We start from the raw sequence: 27,696 nt of genomic DNA, 5'->3' as shown, positions 1-27,696 counted from the left end.
GAAGATAAAGATCTTTGGCTCAATGCTATGAAGGAGAGATGGATTCTTTAAAGAAGAATTATACCTATGAGTTGGTGAATCTTCCTAGAGGCAAGAAAGTTTTGAGGAACAGATGGGTCTTTAATAACAAGAAAGATGGTGAAAAGATAGTAAAACAAAAAGCCCGATTGGTTGTAAATGAATACAACCAGAAAAGGGCATCGATTTTGATGAAATATTTTCTCATTTTGTCAAGATGACTTATATCAGAACTGTTTTAGGGGGTTTTGCAAGTCTTGACCTTAAGTTGGAGCAGCTTGATGTCAAAACTGTTTTTCTACACGGTGACTTGCATGAACAAATCTATATGTTGCAACCTGAAGGCTTTGAATAATGGAAAAAGAAAAATTTGTTTGCAAGTTGAAAAAGAGTCTTTATGGGACACAGGCACCAAGATAGTGGTATCAGAAATTTGATTCGTTTATGACAAGTAATGGTTATAAACGGACATCTGCAGATCCTTGTGTATATTTTAAAAAGTTCTCAGGTGATAACATCATTATCCTTCTTTTATATGTGGATGATATGTTGATAGTTCGGCAAGATTCAGCGATGATTGGTAACTTGAATAAAGATTTGTCAAAATCATTCAACATGAAAGATTTGGGTCTTGCAAAGCAAATCTTAGGCATGGAGATTGCTCGTGACCACTAGGAAGTTATGGCTATATCAAGAGAAGTATATTAAACGGATGCTTGAAAGATTTCATATGAAACATGCTAAGCCCGTTGGTACACCACTTGCATCACACTTTAAGCTGAGTAAGAGAGCTAGTCCTACAATAGAGAATGACAAAACAAGTATGTCCTATATTCCTTATTCTTCTGTTGTTGGTTCTTTAATGTATGCTATGGTGGTACAAGGCCCGATAACGCACATTCTGTTGGTTTAGTGAGCAGATTCCTATCTAACCACTGTAAGAGTCATTGGGATGTAGTGAAGTGGATTCTCAGATATTTTCATGGCACTTTCAAGCTTTGCTTGTGTTATGGAAGTGGAAAATATGTTCTTGAGGGGTATGCCGATGTAGACATGACTAGTGATCTTGATAGTAGAAACTCTTACCTTAGGCTATGTGTTCACATTTTCAGGGGAAGCAATTTCTTGGCAATCTAAGTTACAAAATTGTGTGGCCTTGTCGACGAATGAGGCATAATATGTAACAGTTGTGGAATCAAGTAAGGAAATGCTTTGGTCAAAGAGGTTCCTTCAAGAGTTAAGTATGAAGCATATCGAATATGAAATATTATGTGATAGTCATAGTGCCATAGATCTGAGCAAGAATTTCATATATCATGCCTGCACCAAGCATATTGATGTTCGATATCATTGGTTGCGGAATGTGATTGAAGAAAAGATATTGAAATTGAAGAAGATTCATACATATAAGAATGGCACAGACATGCTAACCAAAGTGGTTCCTGGAAGCAAACTTGATATCTACGTCAAGCTTGCAGGAATGAACTTTAAGTGATGGTTGAAAAATGTTCATCTTCCCCGTGTTGGGCTGGAGTGGGAGATTGTTATGGGTCTAGCCCATTTATTCAATATTTTTCTATTGTTCGGTCCTTCTATGTTGGGCTTCGTAGGCTTTGTTTCTAGGCCTTTTTTGGGGAAAATATTGTTTCTTGTAGGGTATGGTAATAGGGCAGCCGAGCAGAGTAGGAAAATCAGAGAAAACCGATAGTTCTGTGTTTTTCAGTTTTGATTGCGTAGTCCCAATCAACTTGATGACCGGAGAGCTTCTCATGGTTGGATCTTGCTCAAATTTAGTCAGCTTCTTCGAGACATCAAAAGCTTCATTTTTAACGGTTGGATTGTCCGGTGGAGCTTCGATTGGTTCAAAAAAACCATTTGATCAAACAACAGTCTTTGGTGACCTCTACACCTTAATTCTTGTTGTTTTAAATCTCTTATTGTTCTTGATTAGTGTTGTGGGTTGTGAATCCTTTGAAGACTTATTTGGGGTTCTTTTTCCTTCACTTTTATCAATAAAATAAGTACAAGGTGGACTCTTCAAAAGGTTCTGTGGTTTTTATCCTTCATATCGAAAGAGTTTTCAATGTATAAATCGTGTGTGTGCTATTTTTGATTTTTCTAGTTGTGGTTTTTTATATTCCCATATTTCTAATTGTGCAATTGATTATTTGATTGTGTAAAAATTTGGATTGACTAGATTGCTTAATTGGTTGATCCTCTTGGTTGTGTGGCATTGTGAGTGTCATATAAATCTTATCTAATCCTTACTATTATGTCCTGAAGAACACATCTGTTGACGTAAATCTCGTTGAACAGATGAAACATATGATGATGTCTTAAACAACGATCTTATGCATCTTGATACAACAGACTTTCTAGAGCACCTTGAAGGTGCCAAGTGATTATGTAGTTTACTGCTTTATTACTTTTTTTACCCCCTCTACTTTTTGTAATATCCTCTTTTTGTATTGTTGTGTATTCCATCCGCTATATTAATATATTTTTTTCTTTTTTTTATTCTGGAAAGAATATGGATGTCATGTGTCAAAATACACATTATAAAGAGGACAATACCTAATTCATAGTGTGACTACGCACAAGATTTTGAAATACAAAAAGTATTTCTCCCACCTGAAGTTGAAAAAATCAAAACTCAGCACAATAAGTGGCATTGCGAAAATTGAAGGATCTGGAAAAGCCCTTATTTTTTTTTTCTGAATGAATCAGACTTGAAATACAAAATGCATTGTTCTTGAGTAAAGCTCGAATAAATTTGTTGATTTCCACTAATATTTGTATAAATAGATATCATATTGAAACAATGAACGAGGCAAATAATGAATATTTAGTAATTACAAAAATCATCAATGGAGATAAGTGTGCAATCGCGAAATTGCTCTCATTGTCCTCTGGCTGGTATTATGCCAAAATAACTACCTTTGAAACATATGGAGTAGACCTGAAGTCTAAGCAATCAAACGAATTTTTGATTTGGCACGATCGTCTTGGGCATCCTGGAAATACCATAATGAGGTGAATTATCGAAAACTCCATTGTTCATTCATTGAAAGATCGAAAGATCTTGAATTCGAATGAATTCGCGTGTGCTGCATGCTTACAATGTAAATTGATAATCAGGCCGTCACCAACCAAAGTTGGGACTGAATCTCCATCATTTTTGAAAAGAAATCAGGGTGATATATATGGACTAGGGGTGGCAAAAATAAGCACGGTCCGAAAGTTCAACCCGAGCACGGCACGAAAAAACCGTGACTGGGCTTAAAAAAATAGGCCGAAAATTATCGGGTCGTGCCTGGCCCAGCACACTAATGAACCGAGTTGTGCCTGGGCTCATGAAGGTCGGGCTGTGCCTGGCCCAGCCCATTTTTTAAAATTAATATTCAAATTTAATAAATTTATATATTTTTTGATATTTGTAATAAAACAAAAATTATAATATGACTTGATGGTAAAGTTCTTAATGTGTATTTGTTTGGTTGTGGGTTCAATTCCTTTCTTCTACTATTACAATATATTTTATTCTATCCCCGTTTCTGCTTGGGGACATGCAATATTTCTCATTTGAGGATTTTTTTAATGCGCAGTTTACGTGCCGATTGCATCACCTCAACGTACTATTTTGACGAAACAAATTTCCAGACAATAGGGAGAGAACAAAATCAGTTCAAAAAGAAAATTTCTTGGAAAATACCTATGAATTTCCTGAATTCTTGTTCACAACATTGTGAATTAAAAGTACAACAAATTTTATACTTGCAACAAATTGCAAATCAGTTATCGGATGTATTTAATGACTCAAGTAGAGTTACCAGGTCTTATATTCCTACAACAATTCCTTTCTTCTACTATTACAATATATTTTATTCTATCCCCGTTTCTGCTTGGGGACATGCAATATTTCTCATTTGAGGATTTTTTTAATGCGCAGTTTACGTGCCGATTGCATCACCTCAACGTACTATTTTGACGAAACAAATTTCCAGACAATAGGGAGAGAACAAAATCAGTTCAAAAAGAAAATTTCTTGGAAAATACCTATGAATTTCCTGAATCCTTGTTCACAACATTGTGAATTAAAAGTACAACAAATTTTATACTTGCAACAAATTGCAAATCAGTTATCGGATGTATTTAATGACTCAAGTAGAGTTACCAGGTCTTATATTCCTACAACAAATGCACCGGAGAAAATAAATGTCCTAGAATGACAAATGAAAAGTGCGAATGAATCTTCTGCGTACCTGAAGCGTAGCAGGCCTATAGGTTTCAAGGATAAGAATCCCCGAAAGAAAAAGGGCATCGATTAATTATTCAATCCCTCAAACAACTTGTAGTAACAAGGAACGAATCCTTGAAGAGGATGCTCCTGAAAAGCCTACCTTAAAAGAAAATGAAGTTATCAAGAATTTAATTAATTTCATCACTACAAAGAAAAGTTAGAACCGCAATGAAATAGTCATCGATAATGCATTTGCATATAACGTGACACTTGATATAATGGAAAATAACAAGGGTCCGAACCAACATCAGTTGATGAATGTCGGGAAAGAAACGATTGACCAAAATGGAAGATATGATCTAGTCTGAATTAGACTCATTGGCCAAAAGAAATATATTTGAACCTATAATTCAAACACCATAAGGTGTTAAGCCAATAGGTACAAAGGGGTATTTTTAAGAAAAAAAAATGAAGACAATGAAATTGTCGGATACAAAACGAGACTCGTAGCTCAAGGATTCTAAAAAAGACCTGAGATTAATTATGATGAAACATATTCCTCAGTTATGGATGGTAGCACATTTAAATACCTTATAAGCTTAGCAGCATGAAAGACTTGATATGCGTCTTATGGATGTAGTTACTGCTTACTTGTATAGCTCACTGGAGAATGATATTTATATGAAAATTCTTGAAAGATATGACATGTCTGAAGTATGCAAATCAAATCCCAAATAATGTTATTCCATCAAAGTGCAAAAAGTTTTTGTATAGACTTAAACAGTCTGGACGCATATGGTATAACCGCCTCAATAAGTATCTAACCAAAGAAGGTTACACTAATGACCTAATATGTCCATGTGTTTTCATAAAAAAAAAAAAAAAGGGGTCAAAATTCGTTATAATTACAGTATATGTTGATAATCACAATATCATCGGGACGTCTAAACGGCTCCAATCAGCCATGGAATATCTGAAAAGGGAATTTAAGATCAAAGACTTTGGCAAGACAAAGTTCTATCTTGGTCTGCAAATTGAATATGTGGATAATGAAATATTCATCCACCAAACTGTTTATACCCATAAAGTATTGAAGCGATTTTATATGAATAAAATACATTCATTGAGTACATCAATGATCGTTAAGTCACTTAATGCTTGATCCTGAAGTACCATATCTCAGTACAATAGGTGCACTCATGTACCTAAGAAATAGTACAAGGTCATTTGCAGTAAATTTATTTGTCAGATTTAATTATCTTCTACTAAACGACATTGGAATGGGATTAAGCATGTTTTGCGCTATCTCCAAGGGACAAGTGATCTTGGTCTATTTTATCCGAATAATTCTCGACACGACTTATTAGGATAAGGATAATTATTATTTCTATTTATTATTCTAATATTAATATTTACAACAAATAACTAATAAAATAATATTATTTATTAATATACTACAAATTTCCCAAAGGTACATTCGAGAAGATATACTAGAGCTGTCAAAATAGGTTAAACCCGTCGGGTTGGCTCACCTCGCCCCACTTTTAAAGATGGTTGAGTTTTAATGTTTTAGGCTATTTAAATTACGGGCCTAGACGAGTCAATCTGCAGGTTGAAAATGAGTTACCCTGTTGGCCTAATAAGTACAATTATATTTATATTATATCTTTAATATTTCAAATTAATATATGTATTTTGTCATTTCATTCTATCCAAAATTAATTAATTTATTTTATTTTTAATAATCGTTTTTACTATATAATTTTAAAAAATTCTTACAATTTGTATATTATTACAATAAAAATCATCATCATATTAATATTCATAATTTTTAATAAAAAATGAACACATATATATACATATAAAATTGATGAAATATTATATTTTATGATAATTTTTTAAAATATTTTATATTAAATTAATTCAAATAATTAATTTATTAAAAACTTCTTTATCTGTCTTGTAAGATATACTTTTTTTTTTTTCGTTAATAAATAATATTATTATTTTACTATTTTTATTCGTCCTAAACTCATAATTTTATTTTTATTTTTGGCCTATATTCTTATAAAACTATGTTAATTTTTTCACAATAATTATATAAAATAATAAACCCCATCACACCAAATTCATCAAATTATGAATGTATGTAGAAATGAATTAGGTTTGCCAATGAATTTCAAACGGCAAACATTACACACAGCATATATACATATATACAGACCGTCGATTGGTCGGCGGCACCTAATTACCCGCCGGCCGGCCACGGAGTCGCTGCAGCTGGGGAAGGCTCCTCCGATTATTGACGTTGATCGAAGGAAGAGATGCATTCGAGACGGTTTTCCTCTGACCCAATTGTAATCTACGGATTTTCGTGTAAACCCTAGGTACAATCGAAGCTCTCTTTGTCACTCTCTCAATAGCATACTCTCTCTCTCCCATAACTCACTAACAATTTACATAATTATTTGAAGATTGTTTTTTTGGATACCATGAGAGGAACTAATAGAAGAAATGTAGAACTAAAACACTGAATCTTTCAAGCTACGGTGAGCGGGTTAGGAACTGTTCATCTTCCTCAAGATTTATTGCAAATTCCTTTGTTTAATTTCGAAATATATGTTTTTAGGAAGTGATCAAGTTGCCATGGCGATCTTTACGATCATGTGGCCAACTTCTGTTGGCCATTTTTTCCTGTGTAGAAATCTCAATTCAGTAATCCGTTGTGACAATTCCAGTAGAAATGGCATATTCCGTTTTAGGCAGACAATTTGGATTGAAACTATCTTTTAAAATGCTTAAACATTTATTGATATGTAGTTCAAATGCAGATCTCTGGCATATCTCAGAAGCTCAACCTTCTATTTCACAACTTTAACAATGAAGCCAAGAGCTCGTGAAGCATATAGAAGGTCAAGATATTCAGGGGAGAGAGTACCAAACTGGATTCCAATGGCTGGAGGGGTATTGCTTAGCGCATTGTCTATGCGCTTGGGTTATAAGCTTAAGCAGCTCCGCGATGCTAAACAATCGGAGGATAGTAGCAAACTTTCAAAAGGTATGTGGTGCATATTCTTGTGCATCTGTGAAGTAATTCTGTATCATCTAAAAGTTAATTTCTAAAGCAGATGGGAAATGTGATGATTTCAAGAAGCATGGAAGCTTCCATTCGTATTCAAAGGATTTTAGTTTTTCCCACAAAGGGGACAATTGCTGCAGGTGTTGCAATGGTACTGCTTCTGTATGTTAATTAGTTGGGTAGACTACCTACTTGTTATCGAATATATATCTTGATAGTGATTTATGTTTGATGCTTTGTAGGGAGGGAGTGTAAAGTGGGGAACTGCAATATTTGTGGATATATCGGGTTTGTTTGTTTGAGGGTTAAGACTTGGGATTGGGTTTGGGTTTGGAGTTATGAATATATCAAATTTCAATTGAAATTGAGTTTGATGTGACATAAATAAGTATTTGATGTCGTGTTTTGAATGGAAATTTGATTCTTTTTTTTATATAATATATTTTAAATGTAAAATAGAGGTGCTTGAAACCATAAGCAAGTCTAATTTATTTTCTTGAAACCTTGTAGCTGTGCTGTTTTCGACATTGCTCTGCTTTGTAACTTTTTCAAGTACACGCCGTACAACCATTTTGAATTCTATGTGATTATGCATTAACATATGTGCCGAAACAGGATCCCAGAGTGTGGAAGAAGTGGAGCAGCAATGCAGGGGGCAAATGCTGAGAGAGCCTGAAATGGCTCTTGTAACCGTTCCTACTCCAGAGTCGAACAAAGATAGCGGAGCTGGATGGCCTTCTTCTCCCAATCATGTCGGGCTCCACCACAAGCCATTCCACCACTCAAATGGCTCTGACTCACCTTCTGAATCCGGCTCTGACATTCTCAGCAAGCGAGAAGTTATACAAAAGCTGAGGCATCAGTTGAAGAGGAGGGATGATATGATCCTGGATATGCAGGACCGGATTGCTGAGCTTCAGAATTCTCTCAACAGTCAGCTTGCACATAATTCTCATCTTCAAGCTCTGCTCGATGCTGCCAATAGGGATCTGTTCGATTCGGAAAGAGAAGCTCAGCTGTTGAGAAAGGGAATTGCAGACCATTGTGCAGGGCATGTTAACTCAGACGAAGATATTGGGGCTGTTCCAAACGGTCACAATGGTTATCGTCAAGCTGAAGCCAGTTTTGAGTCTTTGGAAAATGGAAGCGGAGATGCAGAAAAGATGGAGATGTTGAAAGGGGAAATTAATGAACTTAAGGAATTGATTGACGGAAAAGATTATTTGCTTCGGAGCTACAAAGAGCAAAGAATAGAACTATCAATGAAGATTAAAGAACTGCATGAGAGATTGGATTCTCAACTTCCGAATATTTTGTAGGCCTACTCACAAACAACCAATTTGTGGATTCTTCTGCGGCCACCTCCCATCCCAATTTATGCCGAATTACTCACGCACCCCTGATTTCTCTTTTCATCCATGTACTCGGCTCTCTCTAATCCGTGCATTTTACTGGTGAGTTTCTTGTTTGGTTCTTCACCTTAAAGCGCGTGCTATCTTTCATCTATATTAATTCGAGTTAGAACTTAGCTGGCATTATTTGTACATAGCACTCCTTCTCTATCACTCCGGTTGTTTGTTTTGCTTTAATATCAGTTGAGGCTGATCGATGATATCTCTGTTGAGGAGGGACTGCAGTTCTAAGTAACAAAAGCACACACTTGCTACATTCATGTTCGATTGAGAAAATTTTGATATATGAACCTAGCTAGAGACGAACATTGGATACATACACATAGCGTTCTAGTTCTAGTTCAATCACGAAGAGAATGTATGTATGTTTTCATAACCTTTCTGTAGAGGATCATTCTTCAATTTCCTCTATTCGAATTCTCTCATTTATGTAGTGGTGATCTCTTGTATGATTTTTTTATTGAAATATTCAGCAAAAACAATGCAACCTTTATACGTTCTAAATTTGAGTTTGTTGATCCTTACCATTGGCAAATTTATGCACCGCAACCCAATGTCGTAATATATGTCCTAAATTTACATTCAAATCTAATTCTTTACTTTTCAAATCATTTATAACCACATTTAAAGTTAATTCTTTACTTTTCAAATCATTTATAACCACATTTAAAGTTACAAAATCACGCTCCTATTTAATTGTTGATTTTACATCATAATATATAGTTAGAATAGCATTCAAAAGAATTATAGCACTATAATCATATATATTCTTACCATTTAATATCTTGAATTAATTTTTGAAAAATATCAAGAATTTTATCAATAGTTTTAGATTGATCAAGTTTAAAAGTAGAGAATTTTTCTAACAAATAAAACCTACTAGGTAAAGAAGTTTAAGTATATAGCTCATCCAATTTATTCTACAACGCCACAATAGATTCTTGCCTACCAACCTTACGAATTACATCATCAGCTAAATTTAGAATTATTATGCAAGATGAAAGCATTTCATTCAACTCAGCCATCTTTTCGAAAGGGACTGTAACTGTTTGATCCGGCTTCACAACCTTAATTAATTTTTGAGTAACAAGCATACTTCTCATTTTTTTGTTTCCAAATAGCAAAATCAATTTTTCCATCAAAATGTTGGATATTAAAAAATGTTTGTCCAACTATGATTATCAATTTTTCAAAAATAGTTACTTCAAAGAACAATGTCGAAAAAATACAAATTGTTTGGCAAAAATATTTTCTTTTTTAAAATGCAATTTATTGTTACATTCCGTTTATTAAAAATACATACTGATTTTAAAACACATTGAGAATCAAACAAACACTCAAGTCACAACACATCAACAACAATTCACCGAAGACAAACACATCAACAAATATATCACATAATATTGCAATCACAGGCAAATAATAACAAACATACAACCTATTTATTACAACATTCACTTGCGACTATTCCACCAAAGGTACTCGAGAATCACTCACAAGAGTGAGGATTGGAGTTTTTCAACCTTGGTATCACAATAGTCTTTACAGTCGATTGAACGGAATTTAAATGCAGACATTAAATTAAGAAAAATAACAGTAATAATATAATAGTTAAGGTTATAGAGTTTACTCTCGAAGTACAACAGCAATATATTTTCCACAACAATATAAGGAAATATACAAATAACATTCTTTTTCAAGAATAGGGGTTACAACAAATAACAACAAAAACAAAAACAATGTTTCTCATCTAACAAAAGTTAGAGTCACCAAAATACACATATAGGGGATGACAACACAGAAAGAATAGATACAAGCCACAAAAATGCAGATTTAACAAAATTCTTGAAAAACAGTTTTGGTTTTAAAGATTTTAACCAAAAATAGTTACGATTTTAAAGATCTTAAACAGTTTTAACAAAAACTTTTAGATTTTAACCCAACAAGCACAAATATAAACGAAAATAAGGCGAAACAACAAGTTTTACGGTTTATTTTCTTAAACTAATAACGGACAAAATCAATTTTCACCAAATCGAAATGATTTTGAACAATTCTAGCCGAAAATGGACTCAAACTTAACCGATCTAAATAGTAGCGATTAAGCCCAAATCACACATTAATAGTTCGACCATGGCTATATTAGCACGGATCGAAGCACACGGGGCCGATTTTGAACAAATCTAAAGGAAAAGAACCGAACAGGCCAAAAACAGGTTCGATCCAATCGGATCCTTTAGATCTTAAAGATTTAAACCCAAAAAACTTTACAAAATAAAAAATAATGATAATTGTTGATGTATTTTTTCAACAATAAAAAGTAAAATCCGAAAATAAAGAAATATCCCCGAATTTGATAGATGAGTGTCTGAGATTAGAGATCTCTAAACACTGTAGAATACATAAAATAAAATAGGGAAAATAAAATAAAAGATTGGAAAATAAAAGTGGTGATCCTCAAAAGCAATTTTCTTGGATTTGATGTCAACAAAACCCCTTCAAAGGTTCTTTTATACAAACCCCATCAATAATTTGGAAACGTAAAGCCTTTAACCGAATACGAACATGAGTGGTGGAATTTGGGAATTCCAAATACACCATGATTTCTGTTCTCCAATCATTCTCAGAATCAACACTACCAATCATCTGCTGACAAGTACTCTGAGCCAAATTATCAGCCAACCGATTCTCTGTTCTTGGTACATGCTCAAAAACTACCTCCGCAATTCTATGTAACAGATGGATTACTACATCTCGGTATCTACGCAAATGAGAAAATTACAAACGTACCGTTTCAACACTTGGTTAATAACAAGTTGAGAATCCCCATAGATTAAAACAGACTGCACTCCCTTAGCGATAAGTGCTTCCAAACCCAAAATCAATGCTTCATATTCTGCGGAGTTATGTGTCATCTCTTCCATTTGAAGCTGAAAATTAATTTTGCCGCCTCCTGGTCCTTCTAATATTACCCCCGCTCCTGACTTTCCTTTCGAACGGGAACCATCAAAAAATATGTAGGGCATTATTCTGTTTTCTGATGACCTATCACTTATAAATTCTGCCAACATATCAGCCACAACCTGCCCTTTTACAGCTTTGAGAGGTCGGTGCCGCAATGCAAAAGGAGCCAACTTAATGGCCCACTTCACTAATCTTCCTTGCATGGTTGGTCTGTGCAGAATTAGTCTGACCAAATCCATTTTAGAAACCACTTCGGTCTCTCTTGGCAGAATATAATGTTCCAACCGAGTGCAAGCAAAGACTAGAGAATAGCACATTTTTTCGGGCATACTATAATTTAACTCTGGTCCTGCCAAAGTCTTACTTAGATAATAAATGGCCCTTTCCTTACCATCTTCCCATTCTTGCACCAAAAGACTGCTTACAACATCAAAACTGTTCGCCAAATATAGCCGAAGAGGTCGGTCGCCTCTTGGAGGAACCAACACAGGCGGATTAATCAATGCTTCCTTGATTTCTTCCAATGCCTTCTGTTGCTCTTGACCCCAAGAAAAATCAGTGGCCTTATTCTGTAACAATTTTGTGATAGGTTTTTATTTTCCTGCGGTGTTTGATATAAAACGCCTTAGGTAAGTCACCTTTCCCAAAAAACTTTGTACTTCTTTGACCGACTGAGGCGACCGCATTGTTAAAACAACTTTGGCTTTGTTCGCATCAATTTCTATCCCTTTTTCATGTACTAAAAACCCTAAGAAATTTCCTGCCGAAACTCCAAAGGCACATTTCGTTGGGTTCATTTTCAGGTTGTACTGCTTCATCCGAATAAAAGCATTTTTTAAATCAACCAAATGTGTATCAAAGTCGGTGGACTTAATAATCACGTCATCAATATAAACCTCCATTGACCGCCCAATCAGATCATGAAAGATGGTGTTCATAGCCCGTTGGTAAGTTGCTCCAGCATTCTTTAACCCGAATGGCATAACCGTCCACTCATAGATTCCCAACACTCCTGGGCATCTAAACGCGGTTTTAGGTATATCTTCTTCTGCCAATGAAATTTGATTATACACTGCATATCCATCCATTAAACTTAAAATTCGATGCCCTGCTGCAGAATCGATTAACATGTCTGCTATAGGCATGACATATTCATCGTTTGGAGTGGCTAGCTTGACATCTCTGGAATCAATGCAGATTCGGATCTTTCCATTTTTCTTGGTTACCGGAACAATATTGGTTAACCATTCTGTATATCGACATGGACGAATGAAAGTAACCTTCAATAACTTCTCTATTTCTTCTTTGATCTGGGGCATCCATTCTGGACTCACTCTCCTTGTTGGTTGCTTATAAGGATTAAACCCCTTTTTTATAGGCAACCTATGTTCTATTAAACTGCGCGCCAATCCGGACATTTCAGAATAATCCCATGCTAGACATTCCTTATGATCTCGAATTAACGCTACCATTCGCTTCTGTTGGTTTTTTGTCAATAAACCACTTACCCTGACCATCTTGGATATCTATTTGGTTCCCACATTTTATTCAATGAGAGGATCCTGACTTGATAAAGAAGTTTCTGTCTTTTCCAAGAGGTCAGGCCAGCGAAAACCTTCTTCTTTGCCAACATTATTTTTGGAAATTTTATTATTATGTAGTCTAATCATTAATTGGTTTAAATAAAACTGTCTAATCAGTTTATCACATTTATTTATTTTTTCCATAAATTAAACTTCAAATAAAAGTTTATTTTGGCTAACAACAGAGCCATAATACAAAAGATTGTTTCTAATGAAACACACAACCCAGCGTAGTGAGCTTACAGCCCTTCCAGGGATACTCATCTACCATAGTTGTCCGAGAAATCGGTGGTACATACTCCGTATAAAGAACCGATTCTTCCATGAAATTTGATTATACCCTGCATATCCATCCATTAAATAAAATTCGATGCCCTGCTGCAGAATCGATTAACATGTCTGCTATAGGCATGACATATTCATCGTTTGGAGTGGCTAGCTTGACATCTCTGAAATCAATGCAGATTCGGATCTTTCCATTTTTCTTGGTTACCGGAACAATATTGGCTAACCATTCTGTATATCGACATGGACGAATGAAAGTAACCTTCAATAACTTCTCTATTTCTTCTTTGATCTGGGGCATCCATTCTGGACTCACTCTCCTTGGTGGTTGCTTATAAGGTTTAAACCCCTTTTTATAGGCAACCTATGTTCTATTAAACTGCGCGCCAATCCGGGCATTTCAGAATAATCCCATGGTAGACATTCCTTATGATCTCGAATTAACGCTACCATTCGCTTCTGTTGGTTTTTTGTCAATAAACCACTTACCCTGACCATCTTGGGTATCTGTTTGGTTCCCACATTATATTCAATGAGAGGATCCTGACTTGATAAAGAAGTTTCTGTCTTTTCCAAGAGGTCAGGCCAGCGAAAACCTTCTTCTTTGCCAACATTATTTTTGGAAATTTTATTATTATGTAGTCTAATCATTAATTGGTTTAAATAAAACTGTCTAATCAGTTTATCACATTTATTTATTTTTTCCATAAATTAAACTTCAAATAAAAGTTTATTTTGGCTAACAACAGAGCCATAATACAAAAGATTGTTTCTAATGAAACACACAACCCAGCGTAGTGAGCTTACAGCCCTTCCAGGGATACTCATCTACCATAGTTGTCCGAGAAATCGGTGGTACATACTCCGTATAAAGAACCGATTCTTCCATGAAATTTGATTATACCCTGCATATCCATCCATTAAATAAAATTCGATGCCCTGCTGCAGAATCGATTAACATGTCTGCTATAGGCATGACATATTCATCGTTTGGAGTGGCTAGCTTGACATCTCTGAAATCGATGCAGATTCGGATCTTTCCATTTTTCTTGGTTACCGGAACAATATTGGCTAACCATTCTGTATATCGACATGGACGAATGAAAGTAACCTTCAATAACTTCTCTATTTCTTCTTTGATCTGGGGCATCCATTCTGGACTCACTCTCCTTGGTGGTTGCTTATAAGGTTTAAACCCCTTTTTATAGGCAACCTATGTTCTATTAAACTGCGCGCCAATCCGGGCATTTCAGAATAATCCCATGGTAGACATTCCTTATGATCTCGAATTAACGCTACCATTCGCTTCTGTTGGTTTTTTGTCAATAAACCACTTACCCTGACCATCTTGGGTATCTGTTTGGTTCCCACATTATATTCAATGAGAGGATCCTGACTTGATAAAGAAGTTTCTGTCTTTTCCAAGAGGTCAGGCCAGCGAAAACCTTCTTCTTTGCCAACATTATTTTTGGAAATTTTATTATTATGTAGTCTAATCATTAATTGGTTTAAATAAAACTGTCTAATCAGTTTATCACATTTATTTATTTTTTCCATAAATTAAACTTCAAATAAAAGTTTATTTTGGCTAACAACAGAGCCATAATACAAAAGATTGTTTCTAATGAAACACACAACCCAGCGTAGTGAGCTTACAGCCCTTCCAGGGATACTCATCTACCATAGTTGTCCGAGAAATCGGTGGTACATACTCCGTATAAAGAACCGATTCTTCCATGAAATTTGATTATACCCTGCATATCCATCCATTAAATAAAATTCGATGCCCTGCTGCAGAATCGATTAACATGTCTGCTATAGGCATGACATATTCATCATTTGGAGTGGCTAGCTTGACATCTCTGAAATCGATGCAGATTCGGATCTTTCCATTTTTCTTGGTTACCGGAACAATATTGGCTAACCATTCTGTATATCGACATGGACGAATGAAAGTAACCTTCAATAACTTCTCTATTTCTTCTTTGATCTGGGGCATCCATTCTGGACTCACTCTCCTTGGTGGTTGCTTATAAGGTTTAAACCCCTTTTTATAGGCAACCTATGTTCTATTAAACTGCGCGCCAATCCGGGCATTTCAGAATAATCCCATGGTAGACATTCCTTATGATCTCGAATTAACGCTACCATTCGCTTCTGTTGGTTTTTTGTCAATAAACCACTTACCCTGACCATCTTGGGTATCTGTTTGGTTCCCACATTATATTCAATGAGAGGATCCTGACTTGATAAAGAAGTTTCTGTCTTTTCCAAGAGGTCAGGCCAGCGAAAACCTTCTTCTTTGCCAACATTATTTTTGGAAATTTTATTATTATGTAGTCTAATCATTAATTGGTTTAAATAAAACTGTCTAATCAGTTTATCACATTTATTTATTTTTTCCATAAATTAAACTTCAAATAAAAGTTTATTTTGGCTAACAACAGAGCCATAATACAAAAGATTGTTTCTAATGAAACACACAACCCAGCGTAGTGAGCTTACAGCCCTTCCAGGGATACTCATCTACCATAGTTGTCCGAGAAATCGGTGGTACATACTCCGTATAAAGAACCGATTCTTCCATGAAATTTGATTATACCCTGCATATCCATCCATTAAATAAAATTCGATGCCCTGCTGCAGAATCGATTAACATGTCTGCTATAGGCATGACATATTCATCGTTTGGAGTGGCTAGCTTGACATCTCTGAAATCAATGCAGATTCGGATCTTTCCATTTTTCTTGGTTACCGGAACAATATTGGCTAACCATTCTGTATATCGACATGGACGAATGAAAGTAACCTTCAATAACTTCTCTATTTCTTCTTTGATCTGGGGCATCCATTCTGGACTCACTCTCCTTGGTGGTTGCTTATAAGGTTTAAACCCCTTTTTATAGGCAACCTATGTTCTATTAAACTGCGCGCCAATCCGGGCATTTCAGAATAATCCCATGGTAGACATTCCTTATGATCTCGAATTAACGCTACCATTCGCTTCTGTTGGTTTTTTGTCAATAAACCACTTACCCTGACCATCTTGGGTATCTGTTTGGTTCCCACATTATATTCAATGAGAGGATCCTGACTTGATAAAGAAGTTTCTGTCTTTTCCAAGAGGTCAGGCCAGCGAAAACCTTCTTCTTTGCCAACATTATTTTTGGAAATTTTATTATTATGTAGTCTAATCATTAATTGGTTTAAATAAAACTGTCTAATCAGTTTATCACATTTATTTATTTTTTCCATAAATTAAACTTCAAATAAAAGTTTATTTTGGCTAACAACAGAGCCATAATACAAAAGATTGTTTCTAATGAAACACACAACCCAGCGTAGTGAGCTTACAGCCCTTCCAGGGATACTCATCTACCATAGTTGTCCGAGAAATCGGTGGTACATACTCCGTATAAAGAACCGATTCTTCCATGAAATTTGATTATACCCTGCATATCCATCCATTAAATAAAATTCGATGCCCTGCTGCAGAATCGATTAACATGTCTGCTATAGGCATGACATATTCATCGTTTGGAGTGGCTAGCTTGACATCTCTGAAATCAATGCAGATTCGGATCTTTCCATTTTTCTTGGTTACCGGAACAATATTGGTTAACCATTCTGTATATCGACATGGACGAATGAAAGTAACCTTCAATAACTTCTCTATTTCTTCTTTGATCTGGGGCATCCATTCTGGACTCACTCTCCTTGTTGGTTGCTTATAAGGTTTAAACCCCTTTTTTATAGGCAACCTATATTCTATTAAACTGCGCGCCAATCCGGACATTTCAGAATAATCCCATGCTAGACATTCCTTATGATCTCGAATTAACGCTACCATTCGCTTCTGTTGGTTTTTTGTCAATAAACCACTTACCCTGACCATCTTGGATATCTATTTGGTTCCCACATTTTATTCAATGAGAGGATCCTGACTTGATAAAGAAGTTTCTGTCTTTTCCAAGAGGTCAGGCCATCGAAAACCTTCTTCTTTGCCAACATTATTTTTGGAAATTTTATTATTATGTAGTCTAACCATTAATTGGTTTAAATAAAACTGTCTAATCAGTTTATCACATTTATTTATTTCTTCCATAAATTAAACTTCAAATAAAAGTTTATTTTGGCTAACAACAGAGCCATAATACAGAAGATTGTTTCTAATGAAACACACAACCCAGCGTAGTGAGCTTACAGCCCTTCCAGGGATACTCATCTACCATAGTTGTCCGAGAAATCGGTGGTACATACTCCGTATAAAGAACCGATTCTTCCATGAAATTTGATTATACCCTGCATATCCATCCATTAAATAAAATTCGATGCCCTGCTGCAGAATCGATTAACATGTCTGCTATAGGCATGACATATTCATCGTTTGGAGTGGCTAGCTTGACATCTCTGAAATCGATGCAGATTCGGATCTTTCCATTTTTCTTGGTTACCGGAACAATATTGGCTAACCATTCTGTATATCGACATGGACGAATGAAAGTAACTTTCAATAACTTCTCTATTTCTTCTTTGATCTGGGGCATCCATTCTGGACTCACTCTCCTTGTTGGTTGCTTATAAGGTTTAAACCCCTTTTTTATAGGCAACCTATGTTCTATTAAACTGCGCGCCAATCCGGGCATTTCAGAATAATCCCATGCTAGACATTCCTTATGATCTCGAATTAACGCTACCATTCGCTTCTGTTGGTTTTTTGTCAATAAACCACTTAGTCTGACCATCTTGGATATCTGTTTGGTTCCCACATTATATTCAATTGAGAGGATCCTGACTTGATAAAGAAGTTTCTGTCTTTTCCAAGAGGTCAGGCCAGCGAAAATCTTCTTCTTTGCCAACATTATTTTTGGAAATTTTATTATTATGTAGTCTAACCATTAATTGGTTTAAATAAAACTGTCTAATCATTTTATCACATTTATTTATTTCTTCCATAAATTAAACTTCAAAGAAAAGTTTATTATGGCTAACAACAGAGCCATAATACAGAAGATTGTTTCTAATGAAACACACAACCAAGCGTAGTAAGCTTACAGCCCTTCCAGGGATACTCATCTACCATAGTTGTCCGAGAAATCGGTGGTACATACTCCGTATAAAGAACCGATTCTTCCACTCCTTCTGTAGAACTTAACGGATTTGTACTGGCTTCCATGGTGAAAACCTTGTCTCCTTCCCAAAACATGATCTGTTGATGGAGAGAAGAAGGCACGCACTTGGAAGCGTGAATCCAGTCTCGTCCCAATAAAACTGAGTAAGTAGTATTGGCATCCATAACAAAAAAACACGGTCGAAATCACCTTTGGTCCGTCCTCAATGGGTGCCACCATCATCCCCTCTGGTTTGGTCGGTTGTCCTGTGAAGCTCGTCATCTCGATGTCTACTGGAGACAAATCGCCAACCTCTTTGCCTAATTTTCTTAAAGTTTTGAGAGGCATGACATTGAAAACAGCCCTATTATCAATAAAAACCTTGTTAACCGGCTTACCACATATGTGGGCGTTAACATAAAGTGGTTTTAAATACGGGATTGCTCCTTCTGGTATAGGTGGAAAAACCATAGGTGGGGGTCTGCCAACCATCGTCGCCCATTCTGGTTCTTCCTCCTCCTCGAACTTTGCCCAAATGGGTTCTTCTTCGATGAACCATCGCATATCTGTCATCCTGACTTCGAACCCTGTTTTATCAAGCTTTACAATCTCGCTGCGCAAGACTTTCGTCTCTTCTGGGGCAAAAGATCCAAAAATTATCTCAGGAGTTTGTTCCTGCATTTTCTATTTCAGGATCAATATTAATCCGCTTGCAGAATTGACATCGAAAACATTTGGCCTTCTTGATTGGCTGGCTAATCTGCCACTGCTCCTCAGGTCTCTCATTCGAGCTTTTTCTTTTGGGTGATGATTCTCGCCATGTGGATCCTTCCGAGGATTCGGCCGGACCTCAGTCGTATGAAACTCTCCGTTGACGTAGGATCAACAATCTTGCCTTTCTCCCACTGTGGTCGCCAAATTGTTGATGTATTTTTTCAACAATAAAAAGTAAAATCCGAAAATAAAGAAATATCCCCGAATTTGATAGATGAGTGCCTGAGATTATAGATCTCTAAACACTGTTGAATAATAAAATAAAATAGGGAAAATAAAATAAAAGACTGGAAAATAAAAGTGGTGATCCCCAAAAGCAATTCTCTTGGATTTGATGTCGATTGAAGATCCCTTCTTTGTACAGTACGGAATCCTTAAATAATCCCTTGAAGACACGGTTCGAACCGCTATCCGGTCGGTTACCATAGCCGCTGTTAACTGCCCAAAAAGTTCTCTTCTATTGACACGTATGAGAATCGTCCTACCACGTCCGACCTTTGAAAACCGTTCGCCAGTTGAGGCTACCAGGAACTGCCCCCTCACCCGACCTGCAAATTGGCCATTTATCATCCGATCTTGTACTGTCTCCTTCTGTGTCCGACCTTATTACACCTGACCTTTAGACTTGATCCGACTTCAATGCCCAATCTTCGCACGCCCGACCTTTGAGATTTATGCCGATTAGGTCCGACTTCGATGTTTGGCCTTATTAGATCCCGTCCAAGTTCGGCTTCACTACCCGACCTTATTATATTCAACCATTGGAATTGTCTCGACCAGGTCTGACCTTAACGTCCGACCTTTGGGATTAACCCGACCAGGTCTGACCTTAACGTCCGACCTTAAGCTCATCCGACCCAGTTATTGCCGTTGTACTTGGATTTTCAAAGAGCCCACTAGACTTTTCGAATAAATCTTAACCCAATTTTGGTAGACCCATTCTCAAAAACCCTATCCACCATTTTTTTTTTTGTGCTCAACAATAATTTTGTAAAGAAAATCTTCACCAAAAGCTATGATACCACTTTTTATTGAAACATAAGAACGGATCGAAGATTTTATTATGAAATCGACCGAAAATTTGAACTAGATTTGGTTAGGCTCAGCCCCAAACCTAACTCGGAACACAAATCGGCACAAAAATCACACCTAACTAGCGACTACACAAAACAACCGGCCCAAAACACACGACGCACACTAAAGGGAACCCCCACAGAACATACAAAGCGAAGCGTCTACAAGTTGAACGAGCTTGCGACTACGAACAACAACAAACAAGGGAAAAAATGCGTCACAGGAACTCCACAAGTTACATGAGAAAAAGCGCCGCCAAGAACCGGCTGGGAAAGGTCACCAGAGAAGATGGATAGAGAGGTCGAGAGAGAGGCTAGAGAGGACGAGTGTAGAGTGTGAGAGTATAACGTGAGATAATGCCTGTCTCTCCTCTCTATAAATAGGTAGGTGAAAGACGAATGGACGACCAAGATAACAAACCTAAAATGGACGGCCTAGATCGTGTCTAGCAAAGGCGGGTATGGGTCAAGAGACCGGGCCAGGGTAAGTCGACAGCCTTGGGTCAAGCACAAGGTCGGCCAAAGGTCACAAGTCGCAGGTCGGCTCATGGGTAAGTGAGAGCGGTTTTGACAAGCGGGTGTGGGGCGCGGGTTAGGGCCACGGTTCTAATGGATTGCATAATTGGATGTGTGTCTTATTTGGGGTGGATCCAATTGGACTAAAAAATCCAACATTTTCTCTTATAGGATTTTACCAAACTTTGGAATTAACCGATTTCTTTTTTTTTTTTTCAAAAATATAAAATCAAACATTTATTTTTTATTTTATATATTATATTAAAAATTAATTTTATATTTAAAATATTACATCAAAATCTATTTATATAACATAATACAACTATTTTAATTCAAAATTTCTATTATTCAAATTTTAAATTCAAAATTCAAATCCTCAAACAAACACAATCTCGTACTCACGCTCTCGTACTCTAGTAGTGTTTAGCGTTTGTCGTAAGTGAATTTGATGTCAAATGGGTGGGGATGTTAATTTAGCTTCCCTCTCGTACTCACGCTCTCGTACTCTAGTAGTGTTAGCGTTTGTCGTGAGTGAGTGATGGGTGGAGATGTTAATTTAGCTTCCCTTTGGCATCAACATCGATTCATTTGGCGACGAATAAGTTATAAAAATTTTCTCATTTTTTTCTGTCATATTACTTAATTCTCAAATTATTTTACTTATTACTACTCACAAAAAATCAAATATATTACCTTACTTGGAAAGAGTATTATTTATTATATAATATTCCTTTTTTTAGTTTTATTCACACCACAAAATAACTAAATTTTTATTATTTTGTTTGAAAAAGATCAACGTTTCTTTTCTTTTACATTGTTCCAAAAAATAAATAAATAAATAAATAATCAGTTATTTTAGATTTAATATAAAATAATTATTAATACTAACTTTTATAAATTAAAGAATATATAAGACATTTAATTCTCAAAATTTTAGAATTTCAAAAAGTTTGTGCCTAAGCGGTGATTTTATAAAATTCTTTCTATGGTGCAGTTCATTGTGTGTGATTTCTATCGCCGCTGGCTTCGAAAATGAAATAATTGTATTAACATGGCCGTAACTAATATCCGCAGATCGCAGCTCAAGCAGTTGACCTCTTCCTTGTACAGACATGTTAGAAATAAAATTCAAATAACAATTACTTGTGAACCCTTTCTTAGACTGATTCTTACTTGGAGCATAAATATATTTAATCAGTCGCAAATTATTTAATGTAGCATCTACTTGTAAACCCTTCATTCGACTGACACTGACGACTTGCTGCTATTTGTTCTGACTTAAATGAAGGGTTCACGAGTAGCTGCTGGTGTGCTGTCTGTAATTTCATCATTGGCCTGATAATCATATAAAAACTGTAATTTGAGTTTTATTTCTAGCATGCCTATACGAGGATGAAGGGTTCAACTGCTTGAGCTCAAATCGGAATTTATGCTGTAACTAATATCTTGCCCCTGTTCTGTTCTGTTCAGTTCATGTAAGCCCTAAACTCTAGGAGGATGAAGAGTTCAACTGCTGGTGTGTTTACATGAACCGAACAAGAACAGAACAGGGGCAATATAATGTAATAGGAGCAGTATGATATCTATAGGTTTTTTATGTTCAATAGTGAAGAATAGCTCAAAATCAGCACAGCACGTTCATGTTCAGGTTCTACCTCGACTTCCCTACAGAAGGATTAACTTAACTTCTAAGACTCATCGGCATCTACCATACCATCCAAATAGAAGATTTAGTAATAGAAGATAATTAATGGAGCGAGTGAGTAAATGACATCCATCCATTTATACATACGGGAACAAATTACTAAGGTTACCTTCTTTCTCGGTTAAGCAGGAGGTAGCCGTTGGGCATGGGCATGGTTTCGCACTGAAATACTTACTAGAGCTCCAAACACGACAGCCACTCCAACCCCAATAATGATAGTAGGAAAATGGAAATATGATCCGTTTTTCTTCTGCATGGTATCCCACTGCTGCATAACCTCGCCCGGGTGCCATAAACTCAAGTGCACTGCCAGCGCCATTTTCAAATCCTGTGAATTGCCTTGGTCTTGGATTATTTTTGAACATATAGGGCATGAGATGGTTGGACTTTCTTCATCCTTTGTCAAAGTGACTCTCTCGGCTACTGCTATTGCTTTGTCCCTCAAAGATGTCTGATTCTGAGTCGGGCAAGGATGAGGAGGAGAAAACTGGTAAAAATGATTCTGTCATAAGTTGTATGGATACAGAGATTTTGCTTGGCCATAAAAGAAAGGTTGGGGGGGAGGGAACCTTATATGAAATGAAAGAAAAATGGTTCCAATTTATTCCAATGACCGGAGTTTTTAGAATATTACACTAAAAATCTGCTTTCTATTGTAGAAAATATTACATCAAGCACATATTTACAATATATCAAAAACTTATATCAATTCAAGTTTTTATTATTCCCAAAATACCAAAACACACCTAAAGAACATCCCTACAAAGCCAGAGGTCCCAACTTAAGAGTAGGAGAAGAACTTAGCCAAAAAAAAAAAAAGCATCCAAACAAGTGCGGAATTTTTTACTATGGATGTAAAAGGCATAATTTCAAAACATTGATTCTGAATGGAGCCTAAGCAAATCGATCCCATTTTGTGCAATAGAAGAAGAGACCACCTTTTGAATTCAAAGCCGACAATTATTGGGCATGGACAAAAATATACAAAGAAAATATACTACCTTCATCAGACTACGCAACCGCTGCCATGTTGCTCTAAGAAAACTCCTCATTTCACTTCATTTGATCACTCGACAGGCCGGAAATCCTATTAGTCATAAATAATAATAATTAATAAGTAAATGCAGGTATTGACAATTAGCAGCTAATTTTAATTTTTTTATGCTCCAACTGGCAATTGCTGCTAAGCCAAACTTCAATCAGACAAATACAAACAATAATAAAGAGCTAAGTGTAACACCCCGGTCGGCTCAAACCGGAGCGTCACCGCCACGCTACACCTTAAGGCTCGTTCATCAACCAACTAGCCCTACGTTGTGGCGCTAAGGCTAAAATAACCATTACGAAATAACTATTTAGAGATTTAGAATTAAAGCGCACCGGTTTATCATTTAAATAAATAATGTTCGAGTTAAAAACATAAGTTGGAAATAGTTCAAAAGACATTAGTTATTAAACATTAATAATAGATTTCAAAAATATTTTAGAAGATAAAGTAGTTATAGTTCTCCCCGATGGATCATATGACGTGGATGCATTATTTAGGTATAACTGAAACATGATTACCTACAAAAAGTTGTAAAAGGAGAGTCAACACAACGGTTGAGTAAGTGCAATTAATCGAAGATAAATTAATACGGTATAATGCAACAAAATCATTTGAAGAACATAATTTGAATAAGATGACACATATCGTATAAGGATAACTCACCCACACGAGTTTTTTAGCGCCTCCCTTATATCTCCTTTTCATTCTCAAATAATAGTGATGAGCACATCACGAAGAAAACTCCATTAGGCCTTACTCAGGGCCGGCTCGACCCGGTTTTCCAACCTTATTACTTCGTATGGCACGTCACATAATTTCACATAACAAACATAGGGTCACAACCCTCAAAGGAAACTTCACAATGTGTACATTAGGGTTTGAAACCCAAAATACACGTAAATCAATTTATTATTAGTTTGCGAGAGGCGCCAAACGGTCCACAACCCTCTAGTCTCCAATATAACATACCAAGAGGGGATTGTACACAATCCATCCCTCCATCACGGATGACGGTCTAAAGACCTTTCCATCGTGAATGACGGGCACCTCGGAATCACCCTAATAGGGAACCCGCCATCTCGATCCCTAGACCTAGCCCATTCGGGATCTAGTTCAAGGTTAGCTAGTTATCCTAAAATACCGGTATACCCTCACGTGTTTGCAAGGCACAGAGGTGAAAGGCTATGCCTTATCATCCAAACAATCGACGAGTTGATCGGACTCGACGGGTAGTTTCAATTACCAATTTGACCAAATACTCAACATGCTTTTAGGCAAATTTTAAAAAGAGTGTTTTAAACTCAAAATATTCCAATTGTCAACATTTAACCATGCAAAGTAAGATATTAGACCCAACAAGTTCGTTATGATCTCACTTTATTTCGCCAAATAAACATTCGAAAAATATTTCAATCACAATAGGCATGGTCTAATTCCAAAAATCATAATATTTAAATATAATCGTAAATCTTTTTCCAAAAACCATAATTAAGTTAGGGCAAAACTAGGGTTTCAAATCCATTCTATAAATTCCACGATTTTCAATTTAGAATCCAATAATAATCTTCACATAAACGTTATAATCAACTTTATAGAAGAAATTGGCAAAACCTAACACGTTTAGGGCAAACCCATTTGACAAGAATATTGAAAAAGATATCAATAGAAGGGTCTAGGGATTAGAGCATATCAATCTATCTAAGATTAATCCCACTTACCTTAAAAAAATAGACCAAAAGGAAGAGTTTTGGAGAAAAAGGACTCTAAGAAAGAAGGGGGTTGGCTGGCAGCGTTCGTTCTGCTGTGCTGCCTCTGTTCTTTTTCTTTTTATTTTATTTTATTTTATACTTTATTAACATAAAATAGGCACTCTAACCTGGATACGTTATATCTTGGATAAAGATACCTAAATTAAGAGACACGGATAAACAAAATCTAGTTCATTATTTATTTTACCCCAAATTCAATTTTATTCATAATTTACAACAAATTCCTTAATTTCTTACACCAAAAGCTCAAAATAAATTAGGCCTAAAATAATATTTTCTGACTCAGGCGTCAAAGTCCGGCAAGTTCCTGCAAACTTCCGGCGAGTATTTTTACGAGGTATTACACTAAGTGAAAGCTTTATGTCCCACAAGGTTTTACTCAAATAATTCGACATTACTAAACATGAAAAGGTTGATTAAACTCAGCATACTTAATTATTTGCCCAAAATAGAGATTGAAATATATCAAGCTTTCCGAAACCATTGAACAATGCGCACACTCAGCCGAGCCAATTCTTATGAGACTCCTCATCTATGACTTCAGTTACTGCCTGTGGGTTTGCAAACTCAATGGAAAAGCATACATATTTACAAACCGGGGTTCATACATGGGAAGATGTAGGATTCAAAAGGAGCCATGAGCTCAGGTTCACCAAATTGATGGCCACACCAATATCTTGAAACAAAGGAAAGTAAATGAAATATCTAGAAACAAAGAAAAGTAAATAAAATATCTAGAAATTACTGCCTTTCAAAAGGCAGTCCCTCTACCAGGTGATCCAAAGATACTCCTTAACTTCTAATACTTCTCTAAAATGATAACTATTCGATATACCTGTAATTTTGATACATTATCAGTAACAACACTGAGGCATTTCCAATTCCAGTGGTTAACTTAAAAGCAGTTCACTTGTGTTTTCAACACCATTTTCACACTGCTTAATCTAATGTGTTCCCACCCAAAAACATCATTCACAATGCTTAAAATCTATACCCCCAATCATCATATCCAAGAACTAATTTTCACCCTAAATTCGTGTCCAAAACACCAATAACATCCCAAAACACAAGTTAACACACCAGATATTATTTGAGGTAGTATATGGCGACATTAATAGACTCCCTAAGCAATTGGAAATCCTGATCTTCCATTCAGATAAGAAATTTGTAAGTAGCATCAATAACGACCAAACTAATTAAAGCTCTCCAGCAGACAAGCATCGAATAAAAATTAGTTATACACAGCTCATTCATAGAAAATTCTCAAACATTCCTGTCGTTAGCGCAACTAAACATATGTACCAGATTCGACCTAGATTTTACGTAAATTAGATACACCGAAACTTGAACTAATTCTAAAGGTTAAAAAGGGCACGAAAGCATAAACGTATGCTCAATTCAAAATAATTAAGGAGAAATCAGTTCATACAAAAACAACGAATCCCTGCTCAGGGCTCAGTCACAGGTTCAACTTCGGAAAGCACATAAGAGCTTAGAAAACAATCAATTTCGAGGCGAATAAGGTGTGTATGTATGGGTACACCAGGAACATCGAAAATGCGTAGAGCAATACCGGTGATTGTACTTCGGCAAAAACGCTCGATGGAGATGCGAAGAGAAGAGAGGAGAATCCGAGGTTACACCGGGAAACAGTGAGAACTGAGTCGGAGAGTCATACCCTTTATTTACTTTCTATTTATATTACTCACTGTATCATAAAAAGATAATAAAAAATGGCTGTGTGAGGTAATTAATTAATCAAAATTAATTGTAATTAACAGATTTATTTTTGAAAAAAAATAAAATAAATAATAATATTGATACAATCCACGTTCTAATTATTTTTTCCCTAATTAATTAATTAATTAATTAAAGATAGTTGTGATATACGCAATAATATATATTGAATATAGTTTTTTTTGTTATGCTTCAATTTCTCAAGTATTGTTATAAATCGAAACAAGCAATACTAGCTAAAATTAATTTAATCCAATCCAACCTAACATAACCACCAATTTTATCCTACCATTCGAAGCCACCCCTGTCCAAGTTCTCCATCCCGTAAATCACCGCGTCCGAGCACTAGCAGCATCTGACGCTTCACCAACCGACTTGTACT

The 27,696-nt window shown here is 35.9% G+C and overlaps 2 protein-coding genes across 7 annotated transcripts; one reads left to right on the top strand and one right to left on the bottom strand.

Annotated features, from left to right (window-relative positions):
* Positions 1–6,413: 6,413 nt before the first annotated feature.
* Positions 6,414–9,268, top strand: LOC127263215 (uncharacterized). 4 transcript variants are annotated; one of them, XR_007841390.1, is made up of 5 exons: positions 6,414–6,645; positions 7,090–7,316; positions 7,387–7,488; positions 7,953–8,791; positions 8,933–9,268. XR_007841390.1 is itself a non-coding variant. In XM_051292250.1 (5 exons), the coding sequence occupies exons 3-5, from the start codon at positions 7,139–7,141 to the stop codon at positions 8,654–8,656; spliced, it is 984 nt and encodes a 327-aa protein (XP_051148207.1). In that variant the 5' UTR covers positions 6,414–6,645; positions 6,733–6,815; positions 7,090–7,138; the 3' UTR covers positions 8,657–8,949. The 4 variants fall into 4 exon arrangements, 3 of the variants coding, with proteins under 3 accessions (XP_051148207.1, XP_051148206.1, XP_051148208.1); XM_051292250.1 differs by adding an exon at positions 6,733–6,815 and having other exon boundaries at positions 7,953–8,949; XM_051292249.1 differs by having other exon boundaries at positions 7,953–8,949.
* A 13,493-nt stretch (positions 9,269–22,761) lies between these two features.
* Positions 22,762–27,276, bottom strand: LOC127262786 (uncharacterized). 3 transcript variants are annotated; one of them, XM_051291607.1, is made up of 3 exons: positions 27,151–27,276; positions 23,762–23,847; positions 22,762–23,247 (listed from the first exon to the last, which is right to left on the bottom strand). In XM_051291607.1, the coding sequence occupies exons 2-3, from the start codon at positions 23,810–23,812 to the stop codon at positions 22,882–22,884; spliced, it is 417 nt and encodes a 138-aa protein (XP_051147564.1). In that variant the 5' UTR covers positions 23,813–23,847; positions 27,151–27,276; the 3' UTR covers positions 22,762–22,881. The 3 variants fall into 3 exon arrangements, with proteins under 3 accessions (XP_051147564.1, XP_051147565.1, XP_051147566.1); XM_051291608.1 differs by lacking the exon at positions 27,151–27,276 and adding an exon at positions 27,007–27,139; XM_051291609.1 differs by lacking the exon at positions 27,151–27,276 and having other exon boundaries at positions 22,762–23,217.
* Positions 27,277–27,696: the final 420 nt, after the last annotated feature.

Source organism: Andrographis paniculata, unplaced genomic scaffold, assembly GCF_009805555.1.
Source record: "Andrographis paniculata isolate CXL003 unplaced genomic scaffold, ASM980555v1 Contig66END, whole genome shotgun sequence".
NCBI classification, from domain to species: Eukaryota; Viridiplantae; Streptophyta; class Magnoliopsida; order Lamiales; family Acanthaceae; genus Andrographis; species Andrographis paniculata.
This window is presented reverse-complemented; position numbering and strand designations above follow the sequence as displayed.